At 34.4% G+C, this 17,041-nt stretch overlaps 2 protein-coding genes across 3 annotated transcripts; one reads left to right on the forward strand and one right to left on the reverse strand.

Annotated features, from left to right (window-relative positions):
- Positions 1-8,242: 8,242 nt before the first annotated feature.
- LOC118036283 (protein MRG2) lies at positions 8,243-12,917 on the forward strand. 2 transcript variants are annotated; one of them, XM_035041966.1, is made up of 10 exons: positions 8,243-8,553; positions 8,649-8,702; positions 8,810-8,823; positions 9,387-9,532; positions 10,340-10,380; positions 10,554-10,658; positions 11,028-11,107; positions 11,365-11,534; positions 11,868-11,952; positions 12,428-12,917. In XM_035041966.1, exons 1-10 carry the CDS (start codon positions 8,362-8,364, stop codon positions 12,516-12,518), a joined length of 978 nt encoding a protein of 325 aa, XP_034897857.1. In that variant the 5' UTR covers positions 8,243-8,361; the 3' UTR covers positions 12,519-12,917. The 2 variants fall into 2 exon arrangements, with proteins under 2 accessions (XP_034897857.1, XP_034897861.1); XM_035041970.1 differs by lacking the exon at positions 8,649-8,702.
- Positions 12,918-15,495: 2,578 nt separating this feature from the next.
- Positions 15,496-16,755, reverse strand: LOC118036301 (transcription factor MYB44). The gene has a single exon (XM_035041979.2). The coding sequence runs from the start codon at positions 16,641-16,643 to the stop codon at positions 15,708-15,710; it is 936 nt and encodes a 311-aa protein (XP_034897870.1). The 5' UTR covers positions 16,644-16,755; the 3' UTR covers positions 15,496-15,707.
- Between the last annotated feature and the right edge of the window lie 286 nt (positions 16,756-17,041).

Consider the following 17,041-nt stretch of genomic DNA (forward strand, 5'->3'; position numbering starts at 1 on the left):
GATTTAATGTTTATGTCCAAATGAGGAGTAGTGGAAGGATTGCGCCTTGATCTCTGAGCTTGCAAGAGCTACAAATCTGTGTTTGGACAAGATGAGAAAAGAGAGTGATGATAGTTTTTTCTTTTTGATTGGAGGGAGAAGCATAAAGCCATAAACAGACAGAGCCATAAATGTCTGCCACTGCCCATGCCTTTTGTCAATTTTACCATGGCCTGATTGTAAGAGACAAGATGTTGAGGATTAGATTTGTAAAAGCCCTCGAGTACCTGAAAAGAGGATTGGATTGTCGTTTATGTGGTCTTCATGATTCCACCGAGGGGCGGTAGGCAGGCCCAGCTTGACTTTTAAGGGTGTGATTGGTATTGAGTTTCGGAATGTTATTAAAAATTTTAATTTTTTTTTAAATTAATATTTTTTTAAAATTGAATTGGGTTCACCAATGATCGGTATGATAATTATGCCTGGAAGTCGGAAGGCTCATGGGTCACATGCAATTTCTGTTTAATTTCATCTTTATATATATATATATATATGGAGCCAAGACAAAATGAATTGTTTCAAACAAGTTCCCACTACCAAGGTTTCGATTATTCTTGGGGATTGAGATCTACTTGGTTGTTTCTGTCTTGTCTTGTGGCCATCAGAAGGAGATCGTTGGTATTTCTGCTGCAAGTAGACAGGTGATCAGAGTGAAAAAATTAACTCTTCCATGATATTAATCTCAAGCTCCTTTTCGGAGATTATACATGTGATCCATTATTTAGCAACATGATTTTTACCCACTTTGATAGTAGGATTGTTGGACTGCTAAAAACTAATAATAAAATAACAGTGTAAAAAATATTTAAAAAAAATAATACAAGGAGAGATAACATATATATTCATAAATATCAAGTATCTTATCCATTACTCTTATAAATTACAATTTTTTTTTTACTTATCTCTCTCTCTTCTCTATTCACATATTAAAAGGAAGGGAAAGGAGAAAGAAAAAAACAAAGAAATGAAACAAAAATGACCTTTGAGGCATATCAAGACTCTAACAATGACTTTATTATTATCATTAAAAATATCTCGATGAGACGAGTCCAGCAATACCAAAGAAGATCATAAACAATGAATGAAGAGGGCTACGTGAGCCGTCCAATAGTGTCAGGGCTCTCTTGTCCTTGGACTACTCATGTGGCTTACACTTCGATCACCGTTGGTGATCTTTCTTGATATCACTGGTTTCATTTTGTCAAAATCTTTTCAATAATACCGGTGATATCATTATCGGAGTTTCAATGTATCTTAGATATTTTTATTTATTTATTTTATTCTCTTTCTCTTTCTCTCTCCTCTTTTCTCTCTCTTTATTAAGTCCCATGTCTTTAAAAATCAACAATTTGAAATAGTCACATATAACACTTTTGAGCCGTGAATCGTATTTATCATTTGTAACTTTTTAAAATTGAATTTATTTTTTTAAAATATTTTTTGTATTGTCTTATTTTATCATATCTTTTTTCATACCACGCTAGAAAAAAGAAAAGAAAAGAAAAGAAACTCCTTAGATAGTGATGGTATATTAACCTGGTAATCCACGAGAAAAGGAAGAAGAAGATGAAAGATTCTTTGAACACTGGATCTCACTAGGGTTTATTAATTTACTATAAAGGGCTGGTCTTGCAGGCATTTTAATCAGAGCCCACAAGTGATGACTCAGGAGGCCTTTCAACTGTTATGATATTTCATCTCGGCCCATATTGAAACTTCCGTTGCCTGGACTCAGGCCTGCTTAACGGTCCTACATAAGCGTACAAGCTTGCTTACTTTGTACAAGAAGGCCTTCCGAAATTGAGATGTATAATAGGAGAAATGGATACAAAAGAAGTGAGAGAAAATTACATCTGATTTAATTTTACTGAAAGTAATAAAAATATAACTCTTCCCTTTATTTTATTTTTAAATTATTATTTCCTTTTTTTCTTTCTTTCTTGTATATATTATTTTTTACGTTATACCTATTGGTAATTATAGTTTGAACGTTATAAAATTTCTTTATGCTCGAGGGACAATTATTAAATTTTGAAAATTATCTGGCTAATGGAGCAGTCCTGGTTTATTTTTCTTAATTTGCCACATGCTTACAATTTTTTTGTCCAAAACAGATGTCAGTATCAACAGAGGAAATCAAAGTTTTTATATTTTGAGATAAATATCTAAAAACAATTATTAAGTTTATTTGAATGTATCAAATCTGTTAGAGAAATTGATTATGAATAGAAAAAAATAAAGAGTTGGTTTAGAGATGTAAAAGTATTATTTTAAAGTGTTTATTTGTCTCATATATAAATAACACCTATAAAATACAAACAACCAAGCCCTTTATACATTTGTGCAGTAACAAGTTTATATGTTTATTCCAGTGTAGTAACATGTGTTTACATAGGCTTCAAACATTATAATAAAATAAATTATATTTTAAATTAGACTGAATAATTGTTATTCATTTGTATCCAAACAACCACATTATATCAAAATTAATTACAAATTTTTTTAAAAATAAAATAAAATAATTAATATCACTAACATATTAAGTTCTAAATGTTATTTTTTGGTATTATAAATATTTATTTAATAACATTAGAAAGCTTACTAGAGAGTTTTTTCACCTTGTCTCTTACATAATTTACTGGGTAATAAAAATCCATACTTACAAAAACTTAGAAATTAATGTTTTTTTCTAATATAAAATAAATATTTATGTTATTCTTTATTCATTTACAAAACCAGTCAACAAAATCAATATGGGATGTTCTTTTTTAAATTCTTCATCGCTTGGGGGAGTTTTAGTTTTGATTAACGAGTGATCAGCTAGTTTGAAAATACTCTAAAAATCAAACCTAGATTGACTCTACGCTGACGAGATCGAACATTTGAATAATAGAAATTCAAAATACCACTCCCTTTTCTTTTTTAAAATTATTACTATAAGTTGACCGGGTGGCTATCTATATGATTGTAATTCGGCGATCCATGCTCACGCAAGCTCACACGATATTTGCGCACAAAGTGCCTTTTGATTTGTTGAATGCATTCTTACATCTTTGCTGATCCATCAAAGACCACAGGTGGCGGCACCTTGACAAATCCACCACGTTTTTAAACGTTCATACTGTCTAATTTTCTCCCAAGTCAAAGATTATTGCATGCCATTGGGCGATCTTTGCCTATATATATGGGAAGAGCAGGAAGAACTCTTTGCACCAACACAAAATATTTCCAGTACCTTACAATATATCTCTCTCAACTAGACAATTCTTTTGTCATTCTTTCTATATCCTTTCAAGAATTTATATAGCATATTCATGGCCAGAAGTTTCAAGTCTTTTAGCCCCATGATTAATGTTCTTCTCCTACTTCTTGCTGTAAGTTCGTCATTTTTCATCTCAGATGCTCGTCCTCTAAGCGTTGCAGGGGCTGATCATGGCTCCATGAACAAGGGGTTTGAGCTTTTCTTTGATGGATTATACATTGAAGGGATCAAATCGGGTCCTAGTCATGGTGGAATTGGTAATAAATATACCAATGCGCAAACCCTTGGAGCAGTCATCAACTCTGGCCCGTCAAACGGAGGTCCGGGACACTGAGTGAACAACGTTACTGCAATGCACCAGTACTGTCTATTACATGCTATTTATCTATTTAAATTACAAGATGTTTGTTATTTATTTTAATTTGTTTGATTTATCGATTGTGATGTAATAGTTAATGCAAAATAATTTGAATTGCAAGAAATTAATTTGCTATTTATTTTAAAATATTCGATTCATCGATTGCATGTGATATGTAATCATTAGCATGCTGAAACAATAGTATCTTATAAGAGTTTGATGTCTCAAAAAATTCGGCCGACTGCTCAAAAAGCTGAAAAGAAACCATATATGCAGTTCCATCCATGTTGCATGAACTTCAACGACATAATCATCCATCGTAATGAAACATTTTAGTGCCTGCCTGCGTCTTAGGCATTACGTCAAGAAATCGCTTTATCTTTGCAGAAAAATCATTTAATTATATATGAAGAAAACAAAATCCCTATTCCAACTTAAGTTGCAAAACCCCACAATATTCTGGATTGATACGGAAAATTATAGGCTCGAAATCTGAGTTGCTAGTTAAAAATACAAGTCAATTGACTCAACTAACCAACTTAGATTTCAATTAAAATAATTTTTTATTTAATTTTATAACAAACTCTTAATTAGAGTCAAAAGTTATTTTTAAAGAAATATGTTTGTAATTTTTTAAAAATAAAAATTCCAAAAACAACTTAAATCAACTTACAAAAATCATATACCAAATGTAACCTTGATTTTCATTCTTTACTTACTAGAATAATTTCTACTGTATATCACTAGGAAATGATTTATTATATTCAATAACATATTTCCTCATCTAAGGATGATAAGATTCAGTTGGAGAGTTAGTTCGATTTGGAATATTAAATAAACAAAATGAACAACTACTACCTAAAGTTAAAAATAAATCACATATATACACCTAAGAATTTAAATCTTTAAATACACTCAAAACTCAATTATTAAATTTAATCAATTCTAATAACTCCTAGCCACTTCATTATAATATAGCATGGGGTTTGTTTGCAATTTTTTTTTTAACAAATTAAGGTATATATAAATACTTTATTATTTATATGAACAATAAAACTTTTTTTTTCACTATTCAAAAAATTGTTATTATATGAATCGTGATTAAGAATTCTACCTTATCATTTATTAAATAATGAAGAGAGAGGGTTGTCACTACCCTTCTAGTTTTTTTTTTTTTTTTTTGCTATAAATAAAATGTTATAACCTAAGGGATTTTTTTTATAGAGGATTGACATGGGTGACCCCAAAATTAATTTATATATATATATATAATGAATTAATTGATGACCTGTATTCCACCTGCACCTGTGAATGGACTTGGTCTCTGCGCACTTATGGTGCTCCTTTTTTTTTTTTCTTTTTTTTTTTGTGGTTACTAAGGCACTTACTCAGACCCTTCTGCTATCATAAAGCAACAGAGAAAGGTAAAAATTGATAGCTGACAAAGCTCCTTTTATGCCTTGATTTTATTTTTTATTTTATGTTTTTCCTCTTTGCAATTATTGTACAGTGTATATTGTTTCTTCAGGACGCACGTATAGACTGACGTCAGAAAAAGGGTGGAGGTGACGGCAACTGAAATGCTCTCGAGCCACCACGTGTTTTCCAGGGGCTGTTCCTCTCCTTTTCCCTAGTCAAATTTCTAGGTCATATGTTGCAGAATGCAGACTTGCAGTCCCTATAAATAGGACACCGAGTTAATTAGCTCTCTACTTGCTAAAAACCTTCTTCTGAATAATACTTGGAAACTTCGTCAACAACAAGAAAAATCTTGATTGCACCCTTCAATGGCAAGACTTTCCATGTCTTCAATACTCTTCGTCGGGCTTCTCTTCGTAAGTTCTCTGCTTTTGATAGCCTCGGAAGCTCGTCTTCTCAAAGTGGTGGAGTCACATGGCTCTGTAAACAAAGGGAATGGTGCAATATTCTCCGATGGGTTGCATATTGAAGAGATTAAAAACAGCGGCCCAAGCGAAGGAGGGAGGGGCCATGCTTCCAAGAATGTCAACACCCAAGAAACCCCCGACGGTCCTAGCCCTGGTGCGGGTCACTGATATAATATTGAACCAGTCTTCTGTGAATCGATTATTCTTTTAATCTTTGTAGCTTGCTAGCTATATAGCAATTCATTCCTATATAGATTCTCATGATTATTTTCATTAATTTAATTTTACTTGGCAATGAAGCTTTCTTCCATATAGTTTCTCTCTTACGAGCAGAGACATGATCTTTAATTTTCTCCAGCCTGACTAAAGAAAACCTTGTTATATCAAGTAATAAATAACAAACAGGAATTTCAGGCAGCTTTATCTCATGATCAGCTAGTTTACAATTGGCCACTGAACATCATAAAGGTTTTCAGACCATGGTTTATTATTGTTTTGATTAATTATTTATGGATATTTTGAAAGTAGTAGAAATTAAATATATAAACAAAATATATTAATATTTAAAACTACTTCATCAACAATAATAAATGGAATAAAAATTAAATTTAAAACTCATTTAAACTTAAATTAATGCAAATAAGCACAATACAATAAAAAAGATACAATCATAATGCTTATGCTGCAAACAAACCAGGATATTATGGATCAATGCAAGGTTGATACTACCAACAAAAAATCCGTTGTAAATTTCTTAGATAATTTATTATTTTTCAACAATGGATTTTTCATTGCTAATATTAAAAAAAAATGTATATACATAATTTGTTTATAATCCGTTACTAACAGCTCTAGTTTTTAGTAGTGTCAATTGCATTAATCAGGAAAGAAAGTTGTATAGCTATCTATCTTCGACCATGAGAAACTGTGTCCATAAGTTACACAAATCTGCATGGCTAGCTACATCAACATTCGATGAGACTTTTGGAAATAAAAAAGAAAGAAGATACATCTCCTAGCCAACGATCGAGAATGGGGTCTAGTTCTTTCTCTAAAGCGAATTATATGATTTAAATCCCTGCCGGTAGTGGAGCCCGCTTTAAGGTGCACGATGATACCACAAAGAGGATTGTCTCCTGATCTGAAAGGAGCTGGAGGATACCCTGGTGCAATAAAAAAGAAGAAGAAAACCTAACCCTTGCCCCACCCAAAAGGCGTATGGTGCATTCTTTAAAGAGTCTTCATCCTTGTTCGTCCATGATGACGTTTTTCACAAATTGTATGAGCAGAAGCTTTTATCTTCATGTTTTTAGTTTTGAATATACATACTTTTGACCTAATATTTAATGAACTTTTTGAGAAAACTGATTAAAACACTTTCCAGGAACAGGATTATAAAAGATAAATTTCTTTAAAAAATATAAAACAAAAAACAGGTTCCATAATATGACCAAGTTCTAGCATAACTATGCAGTTTAATTATTTCTACTAAAAATGGATTGTGTCAGGGAGAGGTCTTGCTTTCTGCATATGGATGGGGGCTCTTAGAAAGCAAAGAAAACAATACCTGAAGAAGAGATGCATGGCTATATTTTCCTGAAGAGTTCGAGAATTGAATACGAACAAACTCAAGACGGCAGGGCTGCTTCAAAGTGCTGTGGACTACAACCAAACCTGGCTGGCTGCTTCCTTCTGTTTAATTTGGTCTTTTCTGTTCAAAGCTTTGACAGTCAAAATCAACACCTTTAACAGGACTCCAGGAAACAACAACGCGTAATGGTTGTTGCTTGCTGTATGATTTAGGTATTTGTCCTCCTCAAATTCTTGTTAGCTAACATGATATGCTATTAAGTATGTGTTTTAAGCGGTTGATTTGCCTTCTTTTCATACATTCTTACCGATCATCTCTAGCCTTCCGGGGGAGGTTCTTATAATCTTTATTGCGTTGGGATATTTCTGATACCTTCTGCATTTGGATTATTTTTCAACTTTTCTCTTGTAACAATATTCAAGCTATATATGGCTTAGATTTGGTCTGACAAATTGATCCGTAAATTACTAAACTAATAGAAATACATAACACATAAATAAACTAAACCATTATCTATGTTTTTTCCCACAAAAAATAGTAAAGATTATGCATAATTATTAAACCTGTCAGTGACCGGGCCAACCCAAGTCAGAAATTGATTTTATAGAGTTTAATTCTCATTTTTAACCCACAATCAATATAAGCTCGAAGTTGTATTTATAACTCATGGAATTTCGTTCCATACCTCATTTCATAAGGGACCTGGAAGTGACTTCAAAATCTAGTTTAGCAGCAGTTTTTTAATAAATGAGAGTTGAATATTGACTCGATTTTACTCAAGTAATCTGATTGGTCAATTTACAATTTAATTGATGAACCCAATCTTAAATAAGACTCAACTGAATTAATTTTATTTTTATTTTTATTTTTTAAAAAAGATATCATCTCAGTTTTAAAAAAATTAAAATAACATTGTTATAAAATAATATAAGCTGACTCAGATAACTCGTGAAATGGCTTTTGAATTGGGTGAAGTGATAACCTTGTGATGATGGACGATGACTGATGAGCAGGGGCCATCCACCATGGATAAAAAGCCTACTTGCCAATATGACCCAAGCCCTAAAATCCCTGGTCACTGATCAAATATCACCCGGCTCGGACTAACTTTGGGTTTTAGCGTAATTTCAACGAGCCCACGTATCATTCCATTTCCCAAACTTCTTCGTCTTCTTCATCCCCTCTCTAAAAAAAACCTCTCCATTACCATAGCTTGCAAAGCAAAATGGGAAGCTCAGACACTGGATTAAACAACGATGATGACTCAGCGACCGTGTCAGATGAGTCAAACACCGAGACAGACTCAGACATGAGAACCGAAACCGACGAGGAATGTCAGTCTTCGCACCCTCCATCTGTATTTGTAAATGATGAGAAGGTCCTCGCTTTTCACTCTGGACAATACTATGAAGCCAAGGTAATTGTTATATTCAGAGAAGGTTGAATCTTTATGTTCTTTTTTTCTTTATTTTATTAAAATTGAACGTAATTTGAATAATTCCATGTAAATAGGTGATAAGAGCTTTATATGAAGAAAACAAATGGGGTTTTTTTGTTCATTACACAGTAAGGATCAACTGCCAAGTTGTCTAATTTTATGTTTATTTATGCACCCACTTGCCTTTCCTTGTCCTTTGAAGTATTTTAATGGCGTAATGTCATGTGTTTTGCAGGGGTGGAACAAAACGTGAGTAGCATCTTCTATGGTACTGAAACTTGGGATTTATGTTTTGAGGGAGTTAGGCAGGTTGTTGTTTGTTGGGACTATAAATCTGCTCAATTTGCTACTTTTAGTTCTTCGAAAGCTTCGTACGAGTTTCTTTTCTGATGAATTACTTTCTCCCTGCTTAAACTCCTCAAGTATTGTTCTTTTCCGTCTACTTGAGAGCTGAAGGAAGTTACTGAATTGGAGGGAGAGAGTGTTTCTTCTCAAAGCTTTATCCCTTCATTCTGGCCTTCTTTTATGTTTTTATGATCTTGAAACAACCATGCTCTAAAGGATTGTATTTGGAGCACATTTAGCTCTTTGGATTTTAATATGCAGTTTAATTTCTACATAAAATATGTATTTTTGCTTGAAAGTTTTGGAATGTTTGTTGGCTGGTGCTGAGAGGGTGGATGGAGTTGGAGTTGATTATTTTTTTTGAGGGGGGGATGCTATGCTAAAGCTTTTCTCATTCGTTGATTGTTTACTCTGCCTGTAAAAAATTCTGCCCTTTTGTCATTTCTTGAACTTCTGTTTGTGAACAGTTGGGATGAATGGGTTGGAACGGATCGTTTGCTGAAGCACACTGAAGAGAATGTTCAGAAGCAGAAAGCCCTCAAAGAACGATTGGAAATGGAGATGAAAACAAAGGCGGTACAGGCACCACAAATGAAACTGAAAAATTCTGGTGGTTAGTATGATTCTCACACTAAATTTACTAATGTATAGTGCATGTTGAAACTTTGATATACAAAGTATGATTACATGATGATGCAAGTGCTTTACATTTCCATTTCTTTTTAAAGTTATTGTATTGGTTGTTGTAGAACATGCACTTTTACTTATTGTGGAATGAAGAATATAATCCGTAATACTGTATAGAATCAGAAAATATTTGGGATAAATTGAATAGTGATTGGATTGCTTCCTATTGTCTTGTGTTATTGGATAATGTGCACAGATGTTGATTGTTCTAGTTTCTATTTTCTGTCTAGTTTTAGAATTGGAGATTGTGTCCCTTATCTCCTATCCTCAGCATCATACATAAGAGTTCACTGTTCTAGAATTTGGTTTGCTGTAATCGTTGTAAGATCATAAGCTAGAGATACATGCAACTTCAGTCTTATTAAGAGGAAACTTGATGGTTGAGGTCAAAATAAGTCTTTCAAAGCAATTTAAACAGTCCCTCAATCTTGATGCAAATTTAATAGCTTGACATGCTTTGTTATTAAATCCATTAAATTTAGATTCTGATCCATGGTTTGTTTCCAAAATAGATCATTGGTTTTCTTTGCGCCAGCAAAGAGGGGAAAAGTTGCCTTAATTTACCATTACAGATGGAACCTTTGTTATTCAGGAGAACCTCCACTAAGTTTACTTTAATCTTACATGCGGGAAAAAAAAAAAAAAAAAACCTTGTAATTGTTGATTGCAAAATTCTTTTGGTAATCCTTTCGACTGGCTATTTCTTAAAGCTGTTCTGGGGACATATATGCAGTTTCAAGGGGAAGGAAGCGGAAAAATGACAATCTTAATAAGGTACTCTCCGGTTTATTGAAGCCTTGTGCACTGTTGGTTTGCCCATGTCAATCTAAGCGCGTATTCCTTATTGGAAAAAATTGAATCAGCTAAGATTTAAAAAAAAAAAAATTAAAAGGTTTTCCATTGATCATTTGGCATCTTTTTGCTTAGCCTGTTGTTTTGACTGTTAGGAAAAAGATCTTGTACCCTTGGAAAAGCTGGTGAATCTCCAAATTCCACCAACACTAAAGAAACAACTTGTTGATGATTGTGAATTTATCACTCATCAGAGCAAGGTAATTATTGTCACTGTTCACAGCTGGTTTCTCAGATGTAAATATTTTGTAATATTACTTGTGTACACTACTGTTACATTTCTTTGTGTTTCCCTTGCCGCCAATCTTTTTCCTTTTTCTTTCATCATCTTTACCATGCCTGTTTTACTTATTTCTCTGTTCAGTTGTAACTAATTAAGCAGCACTACTGACTGGCTGTTTTAAATTTCAACTTGTTTGACAGCATAGACAAGTAAGATTTGATTACTACAGTGCTGAAATAATTGTGTTTTCATTCTAATGATTAGCTTAGCATTATATCTGTTTGTTTAGCTGAAGAGTGAACTTGAATAACTGATTAATGTACTTTTTTTATCTCTTTTCTTTCAGCTCGTGAAACTTCCTCGTGCCCCAAATGTCCAAGACATATGTAAGAAGTATTGTGAGTACAGGTCAAAAAAAGATGTCATGTAAGTAGAGAACCTGCTCTGTTGTCAACTTTTTATTATACCCTTGGGGACTGCTACTCTTAATTTATAAGATTTAGCCCAAGTTACTGAAAATAATTATTTCAATAAATATTTGGAAACTTCTTTATTCTCTGCTGACCAGAGGAGAGGGGAGAGTGTTTAGATTTTTTATTGTCAATAAAGGAAGTACCCATCTGTTCTAGTATTCTTGATCTGTATTTTCAGTGCTCTTAGGTTTTATGATTTGATGGGTGTAGGATGCCTGAATCAACTGCTGAAATTATGAAAGGTTTGCGCTGTTACTTTGACAAGGCCTTACCAGCAATGCTTCTGTATAAAAGTGAGCGGCAACAGTATACTTACGCAATTAGAGATGATGTTTCTCCCTCAATGGTATATGGTGCTGAGCATCTATTACGCCTCTTTGGTATGTTCTTTGCTGTGGGAAAAAATAAATCGTGTTTTCTTTTTATCAAAAATAGCTTTGAAAACTGTGTTTGGTTTCCTTTGTCCACATTTTTTAAATCAGTGAGCTAGAAACTTGTCTTCTGGCAATAGATGTAGCATCCAATTCTATGCAGCACTGGTTTTCACAGGATGCTTCTTGCTGTTCATACTAGTACTTGATACATTTGTCTGTACACAGGCCTCGAGAAGTATAGCATGGTGGTACTGAGATTTATTGGAAATACAGATGCTGAAATACACTAGCTATCTATCTCAATTTATTGTGCTAATATTATCCTTGTTGCATTTTCAGTTAAGTTGCCAGAGTTATTGGTTCATGCAAACATTGAAGAGGAGACACTGGCAGAGTTGCACCAAAAATTGGTTGACTTTCTGAGGTAGGAACTTCAATCATTAATAAATCCTTATGGCTGGACTTATGCTCTGTATTTACTACCTTTATTTGGGTTTGAGTTTCCCGAGATACTGATTGATCAAGAGCAAAAGATAGTTGGATCAGAAGTCTAACTTGGACTAGCTGCACCATGATGTCTGCAATACATTTTTTTAGACTCGCTGACAACCATGAATTCCAAGCTCATGTCATCTTTTTGTGGCAATTAGAAATCTATATTATCACAGAAATTAAGTCCAACTAATAGTCTCAGAAGAATTAACTTCGTTTACTGTTGTGTGTAATTCCAACTGTTGAACTTCATTGGAACAAATAGAATTCAAGTGATGTAGCTTGCATTGTGTATGTTTCTGGAAAATTATTTCAGATAATCAATGTCTATGATGCTTCAGTTTCATGTTTTTATTTTTTTCATTTAGGAATTCCGTCATACTGATATACTGTCTATTTTCATGCAGGTTTCTACAGAAGAATCAGACTGCTTTTTTCCTCTCTAGATACCATGTCCCAGAAGATTCTGAAGCAAACACCATCAAACAAGATCACTAGGTTGGGGGCATAAGGATGTCAATTGTACATAATACACCATCAAATACAACTGAACCATTTTAATCTATCCCCTTTCTAAGTTAAAAACTTCTGAGATTCAAGTGCTTGTCATTCACTTGCGAACCCTTTTGTGAGAATCCAGTAGTTACTTAAACTAAATTGATTATCTAGATGGTATATGTCAACTATCTTTAGCTATCTTGTCTTGCAAGGTACGCAGGAGGCCGCGCCCAACTTTATTAGAATCTCTTTCACTACCTAGCAAGAGAGAGTTAGGTTTGGAATGAGATTGTCATTTCCAAATTGTTTTTCTTTAGTCGACTTCAGTGTGTGAAGGAATTGCATCTCGTTGAGAGACTTTTGAAAAATCTAAGAGAGTTGTGTTTAAATCAATGCTCAGATTTTCATCTTCCTCGTTAAATTTCAAGACAATGAGACTCGTGTAATGCTCAATTTGTCTAACAGTAGTGATAAGAATATTCTCCTGTAGCCCAAACTATTCTTCTATTTTCTCTGTATTGGTAATTACTCTCTGAATACTCTAGAATCTCTCGACAAGCACTATTTTATATGAAATGTATACTCGAATTTACATAACTAAGTCAACGTATCCAAATCTTTTGAAACCGGTGCCAGCAAAAGGGTATCTTGTTTAAGAACTTGGGGTTATGATCGGGCCTAGCCATGAATCAGCACGCCTAGAAGAGTAGTTGCTTTGACTTCTGGACGGGATAAGACAATTTTTGTTGATTTGGAAGGTGTTTGGATCTGCTGCTGCGGCTGCGGTTGGCATCAAAAGTTATTGTAAAGTGTTTGGTAAATACTAACCATATTTTTTTTAACGTGGGCCCCCCTTCAAAACTGAGGTTAGACCTCAGTTTTTGAAAAGCAAAAAACAATTGCTTTTTGTTGCTGTGTTCTCCTCTCTCTCACACCGACATTGTATAATTTTAATTAACATTGCAAAACTTTCCCGTTGGAGAGCCCATCTTCCCCTCTGCTCCCAATTTTTTCTAATTTCTTGGTTTTCATTGGTTGGTGAGAATTCAATAAGTTTTTTTTTGTAATAACAGCAACAAAACATATATTGCTTATGCTATTATAATTTATTTGTATAAAGCTTTTTTATTGAGTGGTTATATTTAGAGGTAATTTTTGTTAGAGATAATATATAAATTTTTGTTTTTTAAAAATTAGTTTAAAAATTATAATAACGTACCATTTATGAAGCTTCTCCAGAGGGTAGCTTCTCCGAAGTTCGAAGAACAAGATTGCCGGATGCCACTGTTTAGTGTAGTTGGAGTTGCACTCGAGAGAGGGAAGTTGAATATTGCCCCGCATGATCAAAGCAAGCAGAGAAAAAACAGTTCCAGTTTTCAGCAGGGAAAACCTGAGAGCCTTTTGCATTAACTGGGCGACTATTTTCCATCCAAACTATTGTTGGAAGCTGAAAGCTTTGTCCCCTACAGAAAATTAGAACCCTGCAGAGAAAATACCATTCTCTGAAACAAAAACATCGTTTGATTTCTCATTTGACAGGGATGGGTATTGTTGAAGAGAATCTATGGTTTGCAGAAGAGAGCTGAAAAGACAGAGAAGGCCATTAGTAATTGCATTGCCATTAACTTCAAGTACTTTTATCCAAGGAAGGATTTACTTTTACATGAATAAAACTTTTAGTATTGGATGATTTCTCAACCTTAAATTTTTATTTTTATTTTTATTTTTGTCGAATAACTAGTATTAGAAAAATCAAACGGTTTGGGTCATTTTTTATTGCATTTCATCATTATTTTCTTTTATTTTGTTGCTGTGACTTGCTTGTTGACAATGTCTGGATATGAACTGTGCAACATCAATTTTCACCTTAAAAATAAAGATAAAAACGTAGTTGTTAAGCCTAGTTGTTTTTACCAAGTCAACTCATAAAACTTATCCATCCCGACCTAACCTAGATGTATTTCAAGTTAAATAAAAAAATATTAACATTGTAAAATTTAATAAACTAGCCGAGTTAACTAAAACCTGATAAAATCTGATTCATCTAATTAAATTAATCCGTAACCAAATTCACTCGACTGGCTCCAGCCTAGAAAAAATAAAGCAGAAAAAAAGAAGAGAAAGCAACCTGTTTTAAAAAGAAGGATAATTGATTGTGTGATACTTCTCAAGGTTGAAGATATTTTAGTAGAGTATCTGTGGAGCTGTTTCCCTGGATGCTCTAAATGAATGAACAGTAATCGGAAACATCCTCAAATTAAGCACCAGCTTCCAAGTACCCATCCAATCAATGCATCCACCGAATCTTCAAATGTTTTTTTCTTACCGTTAATTAAGTGGGAGTCATCAACCACAAGCAGCAATCTCAATCCTTCCAACCTGGTTAAAACGAACCCGAAAGACGCCACCTAAAAGTCCAACACAAAACTCCAAAAAGTGTAATTTATTTATATTTATTTTTAAAAAATCTTGTTTGATAGATCGTGAGAACGGTTAAAATTATTATTCAAGTTTTTTTATAAATTCAGAAATTCAATTAAGATAATGTTTTAAGATTTTCGGTTCTAATTACCGTCTCAAGTTTATATCCTATCTAGTTTATTTTTTCTTCGAAATATAAAAAGATTTATTACCATTCTGAATTTATCCTTAAAATTACCAGGTACAACCCCTTAATCATCCTCATCAAGCAAGCCAACAACCAAACAAAATCATTCGGTCTGAGTTCTTTCTCCCTTTCCAAAGGAAAAACAAAATCATCTTTTGGTTTTTCTTTCTGTATACAAACAAAAACGGTTGTGTCCTTTCGGGGCGTCACTTTACTTGAGTGCAGGCCATTTAATTCCATTCCTTGAATTTAAATTAAAGATTAAAAAAAATAAAATGCAAGATCGTTTTTTTTTTTTTTCAGTTTATATTCAAAAGAAATTTTGTTCCTTCGAGATCCTCTTCTTCTCTGCCGAAGAAAACTGCTCTGTACACTACCAAAATTATTACTTCTGTATAAAGCAACGATTAAAGCAACTTTAAAGAAAACAAATTAAAAAAAAAAAAAAAAAAACAAGAGTTTTTTTCTCCTTTTTGCCCTCCTCTCTCATTCTCTCTCCGAGTCAACTCAGCTGCTTCATCATCATGCCCAGATGATCATGATCATGGCCGTCACTAACAATCTACTTCTCTTCTGCTTGGCTACTCGATTCTGCTAATACCAATTCGTTTAACCACAGCGTTCCTTATAGCCTCTGTTCCCAAACAGAGCCCATTTTGCTCAAACCCAGACATATAGTTCCTCACTTCCTTCCTTATCATATCTTGCATGACTGCTAAAAACTCAGCACTGAAAAACTGGTTCTCAAGTCGAGACCCAGGACTCTTCTGTTGCAGCAATGAAACTTGCTCCTGTTGCTGCACAGCCACTGCAGCTTGTGGGGGTGCAGCAGGTGTTTGCACCATAGGTGTCGGGTTAACAACATGGGATCCAGAACTTGAGCCAGAACCCGGAGTCTGACAAGTAATGGATCCAGGCAGAGACAGGGATAATGAAGTCGGTGGATCGACGGTCGGAGAGGACACGTCAATCGACAAACTAGGTGGGACAAGAGAGGCGGTTCTGGCTGGCGGCCTGAAAACGGGAGATGAATTCACGCCGGGTATACTTGAATCGCTCAAATCGGATCCGGATGGGCTACTCGGGTTCAAGTGGAGACCCGAACCCGCCCCGAGACTTGCGGATCTTTTAAGAGGCTGTTGTTGTGCGTCGTCGTTTAAGTCATCAAACATGGAAGAACATTTTCTCTTGAGGGTTGAGTTCCAGTGGTTCTTGATAGCGTTATCGGTGCGCCCATTGAGAAGGCGGGCGATGGTGGCCCATTTGTTGCCGATACGAGCATGGGCCCTGATGATCGTGTCATCTTCTTCTGCACTAAACGGTCTGTGCTCGACCTCAGGGGATAGCTGGTTGCACCATCGCAACCTGCATGATTTCCCAGATCGACCAGGGATTGATTTGCTTATCAGAGACCAGTTTCTTGGTCCATAGGTTTGGACTAGTCTCTGTAACGCCTCGTCTTCTTCGGGGCTCCATGGACCTTTAATCCGATCCACATCTTTTCTCGTAGAAGCCATGGATTGATTTAGAGATAAATTAAACCCTAAATTAAATATAAATTAGGAGGAGGGTTTTCTTTTCAAGTGGTGGAGGCAGAGCCTCGCCGTGGTTTATATGAAAGAACAGTGAAAGGAGTGGAAGCGAGGGTATATATATATACACATGGAAGGGTTAGGGATGACTGGTTAAGCCGGTTATAATGACCGGTTATGGCCGTTAAAAGAGTGAGGATTCTTCCTGGCAAGGCAGTTACTAGTAAACAGCTGTCAAACTAACACGCGTCATCTCTTCGTTTATCTAACTTTTTGAAAAGTAAACAATAACAAATACTATCTAAAAAAATCCAAAAACAGAATAAATAAATAAATAAAAATATATTATTTAAAAAAACACGATCAATGCCGCAGTGCCGAAC

Source organism: Populus alba, chromosome 14, assembly GCF_005239225.2.
Source record: "Populus alba chromosome 14, ASM523922v2, whole genome shotgun sequence".
Taxonomy (NCBI): domain Eukaryota; kingdom Viridiplantae; phylum Streptophyta; class Magnoliopsida; order Malpighiales; family Salicaceae; genus Populus; species Populus alba.

Bases quoted from the DNA above. Each gene is read 5' to 3' on its own strand.
- LOC118036283 (XM_035041966.1), top strand. From the start codon at position 8,362: ATGGGAAGCTCAGACACTGGATTAAACAACGATGATGACTCAGCGACC. The intron at 8,554-8,648 runs GTAATTGTTATA...CCATGTAAATAG, and splicing joins GACAATACTATGAAGCCAAG to GTGATAAGAGCTTTATATGA. The intron at 10,659-11,027 runs GTAATTATTGTC...CTTTTCTTTCAG, and splicing joins TTATCACTCATCAGAGCAAG to CTCGTGAAACTTCCTCGTGC.
- LOC118036301 (XM_035041979.2), bottom strand. From the start codon at position 16,643: ATGGCTTCTACGAGAAAAGATGTGGATCGGATTAAAGGTCCATGGAGC.